General features: G+C 36.0%; 1 protein-coding gene across 2 annotated transcripts; it reads right to left on the bottom strand.

Moving 5' to 3' along the window:
- Positions 1 to 744: 744 nt before the first annotated feature.
- On the bottom strand, positions 745 to 6,114 carry LOC116022983 (far upstream element-binding protein 2-like). 2 transcript variants are annotated; one of them, XM_031263909.1, is made up of 7 exons: positions 5,702 to 6,114; positions 5,271 to 5,551; positions 5,012 to 5,104; positions 4,862 to 4,933; positions 4,649 to 4,765; positions 1,217 to 2,017; positions 745 to 1,150 (listed from the first exon to the last, which is right to left on the bottom strand). In XM_031263909.1, exons 1-7 carry the CDS (start codon positions 6,015 to 6,017, stop codon positions 899 to 901), a joined length of 1,932 nt encoding a protein of 643 aa, XP_031119769.1. In that variant the 5' UTR covers positions 6,018 to 6,114; the 3' UTR covers positions 745 to 898. The 2 variants fall into 2 exon arrangements, with proteins under 2 accessions (XP_031119769.1, XP_031119768.1); XM_031263908.1 differs by having other exon boundaries at positions 745 to 2,017.
- Positions 6,115 to 18,286: the final 12,172 nt, after the last annotated feature.

The following is an 18,286-nucleotide window of genomic DNA, read 5'->3' as shown; positions in this document are numbered from 1 at the left end:
AATATAATATATGTAATATAATATAATTCATGGAATCGAGGTCAGGGATGAGAAACGGGGTTCGAGGTCGAGTTTGGGTGCAAGGGATGCCGTCCCGTCCCCAGCGTGGATAGGAAAGCTCTCCCCATCCATCACGGTCACGTTGAATTGTCATAAGTATTATTGTAGAGCTGGCAAGTCCTTGAACACTCCACTCTCTCCATTATCAGGAGATCAGTTGTAAAAGACTTGTAATTCTTCATCATGCTCTTCTCCAACAATGGTCTGCTTTGTTGAAAGACATGTCAAAGTCAAAGTATCATTGCCTTCAAGAAGGTGACCTTGGCAACCAACTCCACTACTGTAGAAGGCACTGATCGCCTTTTCCAATTCCCAAAGAGAAGGCAACCAATTGCCTTCTATTGGAGAAGGCGTCAATCACCCTTCTCTAGTAGAGAAGGTGCCTTCTTCAGTAAAGGTGCAATCACCTTTTTCTTTAAAGAAGGCAACCACCGACCATCACCTTTTCTGTAAACAAAGACGGTCAATCGTAGCATGTAGTAGTCAACAACAATCTACATGTCACATCATCAAAATTTTACCGGTAACCGGTTGTTTACCAGGCTTATTTGACTAACTTTTAATAAGTTTAAGTGCTTAATTGCCACATTAAAATTCAAAACCTAATTGCTCTTTCATATAATGTTTAATGATCTATTTGACCATATTCCCTTACAAGAATAAACATAGACTAAGAACCACGAATTATGAAACATAGAGTCATACTGCAATTAGAGTTAAGATAACAAAACAGATATCACAACAAATTAATTCTACATTCAAAAGATCAAGAAACTAAACATACTGAACATAACCAAAGTACATGCAAAATTCATAACCACCATTTAAGTCAAAGAAATCAACTCTGTGGAGAGGTTTTTGCCGACCCAGTAGGCTGGGAGGACTGAGAAGTTGGTGCTGTATCATAGCTCGCACGTGCACCACCACCACCACTTCCATCAGTGGAGTATGCTGAAGCCTGGGAATAACCACTACCACCATACCCACTATTGTATGGCACTCCTGATTGAGTCATCTGTGGCGCCCCATAGGGTGGAGGGCCATAACCCGGTTGACTTGCCGGGGCACCATATCCAGTAGAGGGAGCACGCTGGGAACCAGAATCAGGCTGAGAATAACCAGATAGAGTAGGTGAAGGCTGAGAGTGTGGATATACCTGAGGGGGCTGTGCATAAACTCCCTGGGCACTAGGTGACTGTTGTGGCTGACTGTAAGCTGGTTGACTAGCTGGAGGCTTTTGAGATGGGGGTTGTCCATAGTTGTTGCCATAGGCAGATGGCTGTGTCCCGTATCCACCTTGAGAAGTTGGGATGCCATACCCCCCAGGCTGGGAAGCATGGTACCCAGGTTGGCTGCCCACTGACTGATTTGGAGGTGCTTGACTTGTATCACTCTGTGTCCCATATGAAGGCGTCTGGCCATCAGCTGCTGGGTTGGAGGTATTACTGTACCCAGTAGTAGAATTATAACCTTGTTGCTGATCATATCCAGGAACAGGATTTGGATAGCCAGATTGAGGGGCAGGTGCATGATATCCACTATAACCATCTTGGGAATAACTTTGTCCTTGACTGTAACCAGAGGATGGTTGTTGATTGTAGCCATAGGCACCACTACTATCAGTAGGAGCAGCAGAGCCTCCCGAAGTTGGTTGCTGCTGCTGTGGTGGCACCTGGCTGTAGTAATCATAACCACCTCCAGGAGCTGTCTGTTGATTCGGATTTGATTGATCCCAGCCAGTGCCATATCCAGCAGATGTTGGTTGAGGGGGGTAACCAGGGTATGGTGGTTGAGGCATGCTATATTGGGGTGATGGACCAGGGTATGTTCCAGGCTGCATATATCCATAACCAGGTTGCTGCATTTGTCCACCAGGAGGGGCCCAGCTAGTTGGTGGCCGTGCCTGATATCCTTGCTGAGGATATGCACCAGTCATTGATGGATTTCTAGCACGATTCTGCACAAAGTTGTTATCTAAAATGAACCACGAATAACTAATCCATACCACATTGGGTAGACAATGAAGTAAAATGATTGGTATACATAAAATAAAATACAACAAAATAACCAGCAAGATATAAATGCAACAATCAAAACAATTAATCTAAAATAAGCCACTGTTATTCTAGATATGCAAATTAGTAAATTACAGTCTCATTAAGGCAAAAAGATTAGACACCAACATACCGTACTCTTTGATTGGGACACAAACTTCTGCAGAGGCCCCATCCTCACCCTAATTGAAGTGATAAGTGCAACAACATATGGCCAAAAAAAAAAGCTAAACAATTTCCAAAATGTTTGGCAATGCACTTATAAAATTGGGATAATTGTATTTACTGAAACCCATTCTCGCATGGCAATTCAGAAAAAATACTAAGTGGTTAACAACTAAGTAGAGCATTCAACACGAATAATTCTCCACATCCTAAATTTTTACCAAAATTTCACAAATGCAAATTCAATTAGTACAGAGTATTAATTAATTTTATTTTTAATATTAATAACTAATATTAATTATTAATATAGTTTTTATTAATTATTAATTTAATATAAGTTATTTATATCAATATATTACTATTAAAGTATTAAAATAGTCTTTAGTGTTTTTTCTTTTTCTTTTTCCACTTATCAACTAGCCATTTAAATTGAAAGTGGAATTTTACTTCTTCTTTTTCAGAATACTTCTTTTTTTTTATTATTCCATAGACTCTCAACATTTATATTGACAACAGTGAATCAAACAAATATAATTATTTATGGATATGATACTGAGTTACTGACTACTAACTCCCTCAAAATGCTGATCTTGGGAGTTGGGATATCTATAGAAATAAAAGGAGCAAAAAGTAATCATACATAACACAAATCAAATACACACAGATACACCCAGTCAAGTACTAAACAAGAATATTTTAAAAACACAGAAGATAGCCTTGTACCAAAACATTCAATAAACAATTTGGCAGCTCTAATATCTAATAGTTCCATTAATCTGATACCATAATCATACAAGAGGCTGCAATCCTTTCCAATTCTCCACATTTACAAATACAATAATGCAAGGGTGTAGTCATTAAAGCGTGATGAACTTAATTCAAAGCCAATAGTAGCATTAATAAATGGATTCTATTTACGCAGCATACACAAAAAATATAATTCATAAATTACTTAGAGTCTCGTTAGTTATGCCAACCATAAATTTAGCATCACCATAGCTTGTAAATTTTAAAGATACTTTGTACCTTGAAGTCGGATAAGAAATGAATGGGGCATTTTCATACTGGGCAGACATTTTTTCTCCATTATGTGAGGATAATTATCTACTACAGTTTGAAAACATACCCGAACAGCCCTGATGAAGACCCAACATAATGGTTCCATGTTTGGTGTCACCGACTTTCCATTAACAAACTAACTCTAGAATTGGCCCAAATGACAACAAAAAATCAGATATGAAACTAACCAAAAAGAATTGATATGACAACCCCAAACACTATTTACTAGAAAAATCATCTAAAAATTGTTGAGAAACTCGAGTAAAATACATCCACTACATTAGGGAACTTATAAACTGCCTTCATACCTCAGTGAAATTGGCTTGACAAGACCTGCCTCACATGAAATCAGATATCCAAGTCCAATAAAATATCCAACAATTTAAAATAGGAACTGACATATCTTAACACCTCAAAAGGCATTATGAACTTGGATGTTAAAATTGACTTAAAACCTTTATAAATTTAACTCATGTGTATGCAGTTTCAACCAATACCCGAGAAAAACAACAGGAGAAAAGTCTGCATAAATATCACTTTACTAGCATTCCATTTATAATGCACCCTTATCAAGAATGGATAGCAATGGATCATGGTGTACTAGCAGTAGAATATCATTGGTTAACAAGGTCCTAGTTTGCAACTAAGGGCACTGCATAAGGCCACATTACCTGTCCATCCAGGGACATTCAACACGAACTATAGAATCTCAATCAGCCTGGCTGTACATCCAAAGAGGAATGGCAAAATATACATATGCATACACCCTGTATTTGCATGTATAGATATTGGTTTGGTATAGGAGACAATTATTCATCAACATAAGTCACAGGATATGATACCAGAATTCTATGGCAGTTAGTCTACGTATATAATATTATTAGGCTAGAATGATTCCAGTAAAGATATCCATCCAATCACCAAATTAAGAATATCGAAATATTTAGACCTTCACCCCAATAAAAAAGGAATGAAAACTACTGGACCTCATTGCGCTGCCAGGATCTACAAATGATAAGACTGCATTGGAGTCAAGGTTATGCCACTGATGTCAAAAGTAGACTCTAAATACCAATACAGATATTCAGAAAATAAAGCTAAATAAGATCACACTATTGACTTGAGAAGGAATGCTTCTACAGTCCAGCAGTGAGTATTTAACTCTTAGCATATTTGCGCAGGATATTCTCTTTACAAGCACCGAAGGATAGTAAAAAATATGGGCACACAAACTAAACAGAATACCTAAATTGCATTTCAGGCACAGGTTCACAAGAATAAATCCACAACATTATGCACAACCAATATACCTCACTGATAACTTCATTGATAAGCTGTTTTGCATGCTCAATCTGATCACTTGATCCATCAATCTGTACAGTCCTCTCAGTTGAAGTGTCACCAGGTGGCAAGTGCAAAGGTATCACCTGTAAAAGTCATAAGAATTCAAACAATTATTGACACTGCATAATTGGCAATGAATGTTGGTGCTCACAAGCAAATAAAAGAGGGATTAAGTGTACCTGAATACGTGCTCCTGATCTTGCTTGCATGTTTTTTATGCTTTCTCCACCTTTGCCAATAACAAGGCCAACCTATACACACACCAGTTGATAATGATAGAACATAGAAGTATTTCACCATATAGCAAACAAATCTTACTGGCAGTATACCTTGTTGTTTGGGACTTTCATAACAAATTGTTCAGCTCCAGGTTGCTGTCCAGTTACCCTTCGTGATACTATGCCAGAACCACCTGAATCAGCCTATCTCAATTACAGTGTATTAGTAGCGGGCAAACCACTAAAAGCACATAAACCATAACTTATCTTAAACAGGACGCCCTGACCAAAGGATAGGCCTAATGGTTTAATAGAAGAAACTATAATATGAATAGAAATGGTATAAATAATTTATAAATTGAAATTCTACCTCAGAAAGAACATCTTGAATCAACTGCTCAGCCTTGGCTATCTGCTCTGGAGTGCCCATTAGTTCAACCCCTCTAGTCTGAGAACTAAGGTCAGCATCCATGTCTCTGGTAACTTGTATCTTTGCTCCAGATTGGAGTTGAAGATACCTGATGGTTTCCCCACCCTTGCCAATGATTACACCAACCCTGGAATTTGGAACCTCTATCTTCTTGCTTGGACCGGGATAACCGAATGATCCAGTTACTGAAGGAAGTAAAGTAGACCCAACTGGCTTCTGAGCTGCAGTAAATAAAATGCCAAAAATCTTTCACAGGGAATACGCATAAACGCATAACATAAGGGATGATAATAGGCACAAGATTAATATGCGTAAAGAAGACAGGCCAGTCAGAAAAGCATCACGTATAAGGATGAAGCTGAAACACTTACGTTCTCTAGTTTCATAAGCACCAGCGCCACCACCGTTGTCAACCCTGGGCTTTTTTGGATCCGAGTTGTTGATTAGCCGAGCAGCGATCTCCTGAGCCCTCTGCTTCGCCAGCTGGAAGTCGTCCATCGGAGGCGCGACATTATTGTACGAAGGAGGAGGAGCGCCCGCGGCGGCGGAAACGTCGGGTGGAGACAGTGAAGAGATTGGGGCAGAGAATCCGGTGGGCCTGCGTGTCACCGGGGAAGGGGAGGTTGGCTCCTCGTACTTCCTCTTGTTCGACCCCGCTTCCGATGCGTACTGTGCCTCTTCAGCCATTTTTGATTGATTTTTGGTGTGAGAAGGATCAGAAAAATGCTGGTGCGAGGCTGTGGAAAACCCTATGTTGGGGGATAACCCGATTGATATGCGATTGGCCAATGGGGTTGGGTTTCTGATTTCGGTTCAGGTAGTGTTTGGAAACCAGAAAATAAATTCTGAAATCATTTTTAAAAATTTTTAGTATTTGGATATGTAGAACTTAAGTGAACGTAAATCAATTTTCGTTGACCGTGAAAAATATAGGTGCTTTCTCAGAAAATGACTTTCGCAGCATCACAAGAGTCACAACCTTGGTTTTCGCGGCATTAATGCTTTAGTTTTCGGGTGGAAACTAGTAAATTATTGATTTCCGCGAGGAAACAGAGGGTTGGTTTTTTTTAATTAAATTTTTTGTATTTTATTTTTAATAAATAATATTATTTTTAACATTATTATAAATTATAAATATTTTTAAAATTCTAAATAAAATAATTAAAATGCTTAATTATACAACTCTACTCATTTTTTCAAAAAATAAACCAAACACACAAAGACAGTTTTTCAAAATGCAACCAAACACTAAAAATGAAACTATTTTCTGAAAAATGAAACACTAAAAAACATTTTCAATAAGTCATTTTTCTAGTTTCCAAACACACCCTTAGTGCTTTAATTTTCTTTTTAGGAAAATCCAAAACATCTATTAATTTAGATCCTCGACATTACAAAGAAAAGAAGAATAAATGATCCACTCCTCGCAATCTGACTTAGTAATAGACTCTCGAGCTAATGTAGGAATTGTAGGTTCACATATCGCTTTACAAAAGAGATAGACACGTTGTTAAACAAACTTTTTTTTTTGAAGGTAAACGTAGCTATTCCATTAATTCATAACATAAAACGTTTACATCAACTATCAATGAAATGGTAAACCATTCCTTACAACCAGACATAGAAACAACTTTTCTAACTATGCTATAGAAAACTTGAATCGCAGACTGTTTCATAACTAGGAAGTTATGTTCATTCAGGGAGCTTAAAGCTTCATCAAAGATCTGGGTCTTCGTCATCATTCTTTTTTGCTTGCCCAGGATAAGATCAACACTTGCCGAAACCAAACTAAACGATTTATGTTAATGAAAATGAAAAGCTCGTGAAAGTAACGAGATGAAAAATGCTCGTGAAAGTAACGAGAGGAAAACACAATAATAGAGAAAATAAAAAGTGGGTAAAGTCAAAGTAGGGTTGGGATCGAGTTCAAGACTACCAACACAAACCCCAATATCTACCTACTATTATTTTATTCAAAGGGAAAGAAAACGGAAGAAGAAGATCTGTGGCGGTGGTCGGAGGCAGACGGAGCTGCGACGGTGGTCGGGGCGGAAGAAGAACGAGAGCAAATGTAGAAGGTAGCCAAAGTTAAGCAGCAGAGAAAGGCGTTTGGTTTTAGAGAGAAAAAGGAGCCGTTGTTAAACAAACTTAATCTATTTTTAGTGTCTAACATAATCAAGTCAAAAGAAGACTCTCTTGAGCTAGAATTAAGACNTTCAGGGAGCTTAAAGCTTCATCAAAGATCTGGGTCTTCGTCATCATTCTTTTTTGCTTGCCCAGGATAAGATCAACACTTGCCGAAACCAAACTAAACGATTTATGTTAATGAAAATGAAAAGCTCGTGAAAGTAACGAGATGAAAAATGCTCGTGAAAGTAACGAGAGGAAAACACAATAATAGAGAAAATAAAAAGTGGGTAAAGTCAAAGTAGGGTTGGGATCGAGTTCAAGACTACCAACACAAACCCCAATATCTACCTACTATTATTTTATTCAAAGGGAAAGAAAACGGAAGAAGAAGATCTGTGGCGGTGGTCGGAGGCAGACGGAGCTGCGACGGTGGTCGGGGCGGAAGAAGAACGAGAGCAAATGTAGAAGGTAGCCAAAGTTAAGCAGCAGAGAAAGGCGTTTGGTTTTAGAGAGAAAAAGGAGCCGTTGTTAAACAAACTTAATCTATTTTTAGTGTCTAACATAATCAAGTCAAAAGAAGACTCTCTTGAGCTAGAATTAAGACCTTGAACCACAACAAAAACATCATACTCCACCATTACTCTATCATAGTTTTGCGATGGCAACTGCTTCAACTTCCCTTAGAGGGTAGGTACTAGGGATGGCAATTTGTCCCGTCCCCGACGGGGATCCCCGATCCCCGCCCCGACGGGGACGGGGATGGGGAAAATATTCGGGTATCGGGGACGGGGACGGGGATACCCCTCCCCGCCCCGCCCCGTCCCCATATATATATATATATATATATATATATATATATATATATATATATATATATATATATATTATCACACACACTAGCAGTGTACATGTAATGTACTTTATATATGTAATGCACTATATATATATATAATTAATGTAATATTGCCACTGTATATATAAGTGGCAGTATGCATTTCTTTTAGTTCTTTATATACAGGCAGTACGTAATTAGGTATACTACTGTAATATATACAGTATTTTACTTAGTATATATAAGTAATATATACTGTAATATATCTTAAATTGACATTACCAGTCCCTCACTTCCTTGTACCTGTAATATACTACTGTCTAGACTGGTAATGTAATATATACTGTAATATATCTTAAATTCTACACCTTTTATATATATACTAGTTTTTCCTATGCGCGATGCGCAAAAAATAGGTGCCCAATATTAGTATTTTATATTAAAATTTTAAATTTATTTAAATTTTAATATAATAAATAATAATAATAATGTAAAATATTTTTCTAAATTGGATATTTATATTCTAAAAAATACCTAACATATAACTCTAATATTTTAATGTGTATATTTAATTTTATTATTATTATTGAAGAAGATAAGAAAATATATGGTGGATGCATGTGCATAGTAACAATAGTGAAAATGATAACGGAAGTTATAACGGTAGGGGTATATTTGTCCAAAATATTATGTAGTACAACTTTTATAGCATAATGTACAAAAAAACTTAACGGAAAAAACGGACATAAATGAGGGGTATAACCTTCATTCACATTTATTATGTTTTTAGATATATATATATGTTTGTAGACTTAGTATTTTAATTTTTGAGACTAGAACTTCGATTTTTTTAATTATTAAAAATTACAATTATTTAACATTTTGACTAAAAGTTGACGGGGAATGGGAAATCCCCGTCCCCGCCTAATTCCCCGCGGGGATGGGGATGGGGGAATATTTCTAACTCCCCGCCGGGGACGGGGACGGGGACGGGGATGGGGACGGGGTCACGGGGACAGGGACGGGGAGTATACTCCCCGCCCCCGCCCCGCCCCGTTGCCATCCCTAGTAGGTACCCAACCATGGAGTGCATATAGTTCTTTAAATTGGCCTTGATTGTCTCTAAGGATCCAACCAAAGCCCATAATTCCGCCTTTTGTATCTAGGGATGACCACGGTTCGAACCGAACCGTGTACTGTTGGAACCGGACCGGAACCGGAACCGGAACCGTCGATTCCGGTTCCAAACCAGAAAATATTTAATTTTTTTAATTATTATTTATTATTTAGTTAAAGTTTAATTATTATTTGATTAATGTTTAAACTTTAAATACCATTTTAAAATTCAACTATAACAATTTTTTTAAATATAGTTTAACTTTGAAGTTTAAATATTTAATATAACTATTTAAAAAACATTTTAGAATGAAATTTTTTCAACAAAAAATATTAATTGTTGAATTTGGACAATTTTAAAAATTAAAAAAAAATTACAATTTTTTTTTTAAAATCCGGTTCGAAACCGTCGATTCGAACCGGAACCGCTGGTTCCAAACTGTACTTGGAACCGTACCTGTAAGGTTCGGTTCCGGTTCGTCCAATTTCGAAATTGGGAACCGCCGGTTCGGAACCAGAACCGAACCGTGGTCATGCCTATTTGTATCTATAATTGCATCTACATTTAATTTGAGCAAGCTAAATTGAGGTTTTTCCCATTTAATAATTGCACTGACAGGAAGAGGAGCATTGCGATGGTCATCTTTGGAAATTTCTCTCCAATCCCTAAAATAGGACAACAATCTCTTTGTAATATGAGTTGCCATGCAAGAAGTATTCCTCCAAATCTTTTCGTTCCTGTTAAGCCAAATGTTCCAACACAACATAATCAGGATGGAAAACTCATTATTATTTATAACACTAACATTGTCATTGACCCAATCTGTAAAGTTCTTATAAGCATCAGGATTTTTAAATCTGTTCAAAATATTCTAGCACTCCCTAGCCAACTTGCACTTCACTAATGTATAGAGTATAGTTTTTGGGTCCCGACAAATCAAACATATACAGTGACAATTCACTCTCTTATGCTTAAGCAAAGTGGAAATGGGCAAACAAGAGGTGCAAGCTTGCTAAAAGAAAACCTTCACTTTCGGAAGAATATTCACCTTCCAAACAACTATCCAAGCACGAGGAATCTTATTAGAAAAATCACGTAATTAAGCCTTATAACAGCTTTTCATAGTAAATAATTGACATCTCTCGTCCCTATCCCAAATCAGTTTGTTTTCCTTATTATAAACAGGTAAAGGGATGCTATTAATAAGTCTCGAATCCCTACTATTGAAAATACCGTTGATCCTCATCACATTTAGCACTTTGATTATTGAGGAGACTGTTGCATTTTTCATATAAGGAAAAGGATAAGTTGTCAGTGCAGAATTGTAACAATTAGAAAGTCACTTATCTTTCCAAATTCTTATGGAATTCCCATTACCTACCATCCACCTGCCATGTATCCTTATAAGCTCCTATGATTCCAATAAACTACTCCAAATGAAAGAGGGGTTGCCACCTTTTTTTTTTAACTCCAGAAGGGAACAATTAGGATAGTATTTAGGTTTGAGGACCTTAGCCACTAAAGAAGATTGATTGCGCAGCAGCCTCCACCCTTGTTTACACAAGATAGCAAGATTGAATTCCTTTAGTTTCCTAAACCTCATCATTCTCCACTGTTTAAGAATACAAATTTAGTCCTATGTTTTCCAACAGATACCCCTCCTCCCCTCATTTTCACCCCCCTCCCCCACACACACAAAAACCATTCACCACCCTTCCAATTTCCTTTATCATGGACATAGGCAATAAGAACACATTTATGGCAAAAGAGGGTATTGTTCGAATCACACTCTTCAACAAAACCTCCCTCCCAACTCTAGTAAGAAACTTATGATTCCACCTTTGGACTCTAATGACAATTCTATTCTTAATATACTCAAACACTTCTCTTTTATTTCTACCAACGAAAGAAGGTTATGCTACTTTAAAGATTGATATTAGCAAAGCTTTTGATAGGGTAGAGTGGAGCTTTCTTATTGTAATCATGGCTCGTATGGGATTTTCTGACAAATGGATTAATCTGATCACTGAATGCTTATCTACTGTCAAGTACGCTATCCTTACTGAAGAAGATGAAATTGGACCTATTTTCTATAGTAGAGGTCTGAGACAGGGTGACCCCCTGTCTCCCTACCTATTCATTATTGATGCCGAAGGCTTAAACTCCATGATTCAATCTGCTGAGGTGCAAGGTTCCTTTCATGGTGTTTCTATCGCAAGGAATGCTCCTATAATCACTCATTTCCTCTTTGCCGATGATAGTTTCTTCTTTTTCAGAGCCAATCCCCCCGAGACCGCACTTTTAACCTCTTGCCAAGTCATTAATTTGGATAAATCTACTTTAATTTTTAGAAAAAATGTGGATGCGGATAGTCGCTCTCTAGTTTAGAATATTTTGAGTGTTAGAAGGGAAGAATGTAATGGATCTTACTTAGGGCCGGGTTACCTTTTATTGTGGGCAGAAACAAGAAACGGATACTTGGCTTCATTAAAAATAGAATTGTGTCTAGAGTGCAAAGTTGGGGAAATAAGCTTACCTCTAAAGCAGGCAGGGAAATTTTATTGAAAAATGTACTACAAGCAATTTCAACATACGCTATAAACGTCTTCTTGTTCCCCAAGAATCTCATCAAGGAAATTGAAAGGGTCATGAATGCATATTGGTGGAAGGGTGAGGAAGGTGAGAAAAAAGAAATTCACTAGAAACAATCGTTTGCTTTGTGTGCTCCCAAAGATTGGGGCGGTCTTGGCTTTAGAAGCCTCATGGAGTTTAACCTCGCCCTCTTACGTAAGCAGGCTTGGAGGCTTATGGATAACCCATTCTCATTCGTTGCCAGATTATTCAAATGTAGATACTTCCCCAACACCTCTTTCATTGATGTTGTTAAAGGTCACAACCCTTCATTCATCTGGAGTAGCCTCTCTGAAACTAGGGAAATTATTCGCAAGTATACTAGATGGAGAGTGGGCAATAGCAATCAAATTATGATCTGGACTGACCAATGGCTGCCTGATAAACTCAACCCCAGAATCATCACTAGTCATTTTCCCCTACTGCAAAATGACACTGTCTCATCTCTTATCAACCCTCATACTAGAGATTGGGATGCAGAGGTTATTAAGGACATCTTTCACCCCCGTGATGCTAAGCTTATCCTAAGTATTCCTTTATCTAACAGATTTAGTGAAGACAAACCAATCTGGGCAATGGAGGAGAAGGGCACCTTCTCAGTCAAAAAATGAATATTATTGTGGTGGAGATATGTTAATGATATTAGAATAATTAATTATAACATTATTGAGCAGAGAGAAGCAATTATATATATATATATATTACATTCATGTAGCAATTCGTCCTATTGTAACATTAACCTTTCTGCGCTCGGCAGAGCATTAAACCTCAGTCCAAGCATCATAGAAGCAAGCAGCTAACATCAATTTAAAACCAAAAAAAAAATATCTCAAAAATTCCCAGAACAAGAAGTAGGCTGATGAGCATCATCGACGTCATGTTCGTCGCTGCAATCCTCTTCAAATATGGTTTCCAGCGAAGGAGAATTGGATATCTTCTTCCGCGATACGAGAATCGCAGGAACAACCTCGACCCAGGACGATGAAGAACTCACCAACAACGCCATCTGCTTTGCCATTTCCCAGCAATTAATGTTTTTCTTCGATCGACTTTGCTGAACCGGTAGTGTTGATGAGTATAGAGTGAAGAAATGAAATTTGGTTGAGAGAGATCAGGTGTATTTCTGCAACTTGATTGCTTTACACACGCTTGCATACACATATATATATATATATATATACACACAGAGCGGCAGAACGAACAGGAACAGTGTTGCGGGAAAGGCAGTGGAAAGAGCACTGAAACCTGAGAAACACGTGTTTATTGAATATTGGCAGTTTCTGTTTTTTTTTTTTTAACAGAATTAAATGTAGAAAATGACGAAACGTGTGGAAAATACATGTGGCCGCCCCAATTTCATTTTTTTGATTTTTTTTTTAAATTTCCTTACTATATTTTGGACTTTATAAACCCACCTCCAAACTTATGAACAGTTAAATCGAGTGATCGAGTCAATCTAGTTTCGATATTTAATACCAAATTATTCATTTCTTCGCAAAAGAAGTCCAAATTCAGATTCAAATATTGAATGTTCGTCGCATGAATTAAACCTCACACATGCCTTGAGCCCCCACCCCTTCCCTGTTGTGACTAGGAGAACCTACAATTACTTTTTAAAAGTGTACATTAAATAAACTCTACGCATATGTAATAGTTTCAAAATTATATACACTAACAAATATCGAATGAGAGGATGCTAGTGCTCCAATGCTACCTATGTAGTATTTAAGAGCGACAAATGTCATTTGCAATGTCACAATTTTATTGGTTTACAATAAAAACAAAAGCCAAATAAGTGCACATGTGGAATTTGTTTTGTCACGATCAACAAGTCTAACAAAGAAATAAAAATCAAAGACAAAACACAATAATTGACAATTAAATAATACTCCGTATTTACCATTCCAAATAAGTGGTATCCAACTCTGATGGTGAAAACATTAATTCTTTAGATTAGAAAATACGAAAAAAGTATAAAACAGATACTACCTTATAAATAGTTATGGACGTTTCAAAAAATAAAATATTTACTTAAATAGTTAAATATGTGCAAGTAAATTTATCTCTATGTAAATAAGTTCTTTTTTTGTTTTTGGTAAATTCACCTGGTCTTTTTCCATCAGTTTAACGGTCCGGGTCCACCCGCGTTCGCCCCGAAAGGCACAGAAGCTGGCCCAAGGGGAATCGTCACTTATGGAATCAAACCAGGATTCTCTCGAAATTCTTCCCCACAAAGAGATCTCACTTACCACTTGAACTACCCCATTGGGTTCTCTCTATAAGTAAGGAGAGGATTCAAGTCAATATTGTGATAGTGATACTGAGTTTCTAAAAAACGCACAAAAAATATACGGAAAGAAAAATATTGCTACTCTTGTCTACTAAAATTATTATATTATATTTACTAATTGATGTAACACAATTTTTTAAAAAATAAATTGTTTTATATTCATGGATTATTTTTGAATTAGCAAATTTCACAATGAGTGAATAAAAATTTTTTAATCAAATATAAAGAACATCAATAAAATAATAACATATCAAGTAATAATTAATGGGGAACGACTCATAAAAATGGTAGAGTTTTATTTTTGCACTTGCTATACTAGAAAGGTGGCAAATTATACCATGCACCACGGTGCACATAGCAATGTGCACCACATACCTAAACGATGTCGTTTTGAGCATTGTAAACTAATCGTCCGTTTTTTTTGGAAATCACGTTTCCTGTTTCGGCCGGTCTCTGTATTTATGTTAATATTTTGTATATTCTAGGCAATCATTCTGTGTATTTTAGGCAACCGTTCTGTGTATTCTAGGCAACCGTTCTGTGTATTCATGTTAGTAACACATGTTGTGATATGTTTGTGCATTCGAATGCTCAGGAGGATGAGTTCTGTGTATTTTGTGTCAATATTCTGTGTATTCATGTTATTAACACATGTTGTGATGTGTTTGTGCATTCGAATGTTAGAAGGATGAGTTCTGTGTATTTTGTGTCAATATTCTGTGTATTCTGGGCAAACATTCTATGTATTCTAGGCAGTGTATTCTATATAATGATTATGTGTATTATAGATAATGAATTCCCTGGAGTCATTCGCGTCCGCGCCCGCGCCCGCTAACATCTGTGTATTTTGTGTCAATATTTTGTGTATTATGGACAAACATTCTGTGTATTCTAGACAAACGTTTTGTGTATTCTAGATAATGATTATGTGTATTATAGATAATGAATTCCCTGAAGTCATTCGCGTCCACGTCTACTAAGACCGAAACGACGTCGTTTTTCGTACATGGTGCACATTGCTATGTGCACCGTGGTGCAGGGTATAACGATTGTAGAAAGGTATTCATAAATCAATTGGGATTCTAATAGTGTCATAACAACAATGACCCTAATAGGAATTTAGAGGTGGTCGTTGTTGGATTCACACGGTTCTGAACTGATGGTTCATAGTTCACACAGTAACTCAAATTAACTCAAATTTACACCATATTATGAACCAATGATTCACGGTTCACAAAAATATAAATAAGATTGTATGGAGTAATAAATATGCACCTTGCAAGCAGGTACCAACTCCAAAAGAGCAAATATTGTTCAAACGAGTATTAGCAAAATGACAGTTTTGGTTCACATGTTTAATTCTTATCAATTTTCATCAACGAGTATTGTTTTAGTACCAAAATTAATCACGCCAATCACCCCTTCATTTAAGACATGCTGAAGTATGAAATTATTATGGGTATTTTCGTCTTTTTCAAATTAACATCTCAATTTGAGCACGAATAAATAGATTTAAGCACTAAGATCGATCCCAATTCGCAGTTCTCCTACTAAATCTCTCATTCACCCATTAAGGCCATTATACGTTTTGAGCGTACAATATATCAATTTTTTCATCTAACTTGAGACACATGAATTCACTTGGTCCGACTCAAATCAGAAGTGGACCCCACTGATATTTATACTACAAAATAACCATTCACAATATTATTTTTGCTAAATTTTTAAAAATACATTTATTCAGTGCAAATCTTCGAATAGTGATTGTAGGCCGATTTCCCTCTATCACGCCCAAAAAAAACTATAACTTTTCAGTAATATTTGAATTTAAAACCTTGCTCGTCATTAGATCAAAACACCGTTGGTCGGAGAAACCTCAATTAATAATGAAAACGTAGATTTCCCAATACCGTAGCTTAAAGCAATCGCAAATTAAAGCAAGCCTGCGTAGGCTTCACTTTCATAGAAGAATATGGTCGGCCATGATTAATGGTTTGAGAGATGACAAAGATGAACAGTTTGTTGCCCAGATTTTTTGGTATAACTAAAACGCGAATAAAAATGGCTTTTCTTAAAGAGAATCTGATTGCAGATCGATGTACTTGTCCTCATGTGTGTGTTGATTCATTAAGTAAAGTGTGCTCACTGTTTCCAGAATTTTAAAGTAACCAAATTCACATAGAAAAACATGGTCTCGCTGTCGGTGACATAAAACACGTGAATCATGAACCAAACAAAATTTAAGGTCCAAAATATTCGCAAGTAGTGGACATACTTTCTTTTTTTTTTTTGAAAACAGTAGTGGACATACTTAAATACTCGGACTCCGTATAAGATTACATCAATAATCTGTACAACCACATGAGTGAATTAGTGAAACATACTGTTGTACACTTCTAGCACTAAAAATATAAATGAAATAGGGTTGCCCACTTGTTAGCTAGGGAAGCCTTGTCTATGACTGACTGCTCGGACTGCTCTTCGGTCCCTTTTCCTTCCATTGTTGTTGCTTTGAACCTCGACTTGAATTAATATAGTTTCTTCGTTTTGTTTCAAAAAAAAATATATATATATATAAATGAAATAGGGAACCTCAGTTAGGGTGGACGGATTATTGACTTAATAATCACAATATTTTAATTTTGACCTGAGTGAGAGCGGCTTATTTGTATTTCTAGATTTGATACATCTAAAATAAAAAAAATAATTAAATTTCTTTTGGTATATTGTTAGACTTTTATTTGTGTTTTTAAAATTTTTCCAACGTACCCATACACCAAAAAAGTTCAAAAATAAAAATAAAAATAAAAATAAAAATTTTCAATGTACCAAAAGTTATATTGAAAAATTTTAAATTTTAATGATACATCAGAAATATGTCAAAACTTTCAAACATGATGCGTTAGAAAGTAGAAACCATGCCTAGCTAGAGAAATTCATGTCTTTTGGTAGTAAGATGTATAATAATTTAAAGGAGCAAATACCAATTTTGGTCCCACGATTATTAGCAAAATGACAATTTTGGTATACATGTTTAATTTCTATCAATTTTGGTCCCACAATTATTGTTTTAGTACCAATTTTGGTCTCACGATTACTGTTTTAGTGCCAAAATTCATCGCGTCGATCACCCATCCGTTTAAAATGTGTCGAAATCTAAAATTTTTAAATGTATTTTCGTCCTTTTCAACTCAATATCCCAATTTGAGAATGGATAAAGAGATTTAAGCTCTAAGATTGATCACAATCCACAGTTCTCTTCCTCAAATTAAGGTAAAATTATGAGGAAAACTGCAAATTTTGATTGATCTTAGGACTTAAATTCATTTATTCATGCTTAAATTGGAATATTAAGTTGAAAATGAAGAAAATACCCTTAACAATTTTAGATTTTTGCACATTTTAAACGGATGGGTGACCAACGCGATGAATTTTGACACTAAAATAATAGTCGTGGATGAAAATTGGTACTAAAACAATAGTCGTGGTACCAAAATTGGTAGAAATTAAACATGTGGACCAAAATTATCATTTTGCTAATAGTCGTGTGACCAAAATTGGTGTTTGCTCAATTTAAAATATTTGAACCGATAACTACTCAAACTCATTTGAAATTTAAAATTTGATTGAACGTAATATTAGTTTGAATAATTTGAAAAGCTTCTACCCCAAAAAATGTATCAAAAGAAGATATTATTATTATTATTACTAGTATTTTCGCCTGTGCGTTGCACAGAATTAATTTGTTATAATATTTTAAGAATATTTGGATCGATATACAATTATATAAATTATAACATCGAATATTATATAGCGCAATTGATGAAATTAGTTGGATTGATTATGTTTTCTGATGTTTTCTTTGCTTGAATTAGAGCAAATAATTGTCCAATTACCCGTGCGATTAACGGATAAATTTTTGTATTATTTATTTAGATAATAAAATTAAAGATAAA

This window comes from Ipomoea triloba, chromosome 6, assembly GCF_003576645.1.
Source record: "Ipomoea triloba cultivar NCNSP0323 chromosome 6, ASM357664v1".
NCBI lineage: Eukaryota > Viridiplantae > Streptophyta > Magnoliopsida > Solanales > Convolvulaceae > Ipomoea > Ipomoea triloba.
This window is presented reverse-complemented; position numbering and strand designations above follow the sequence as displayed.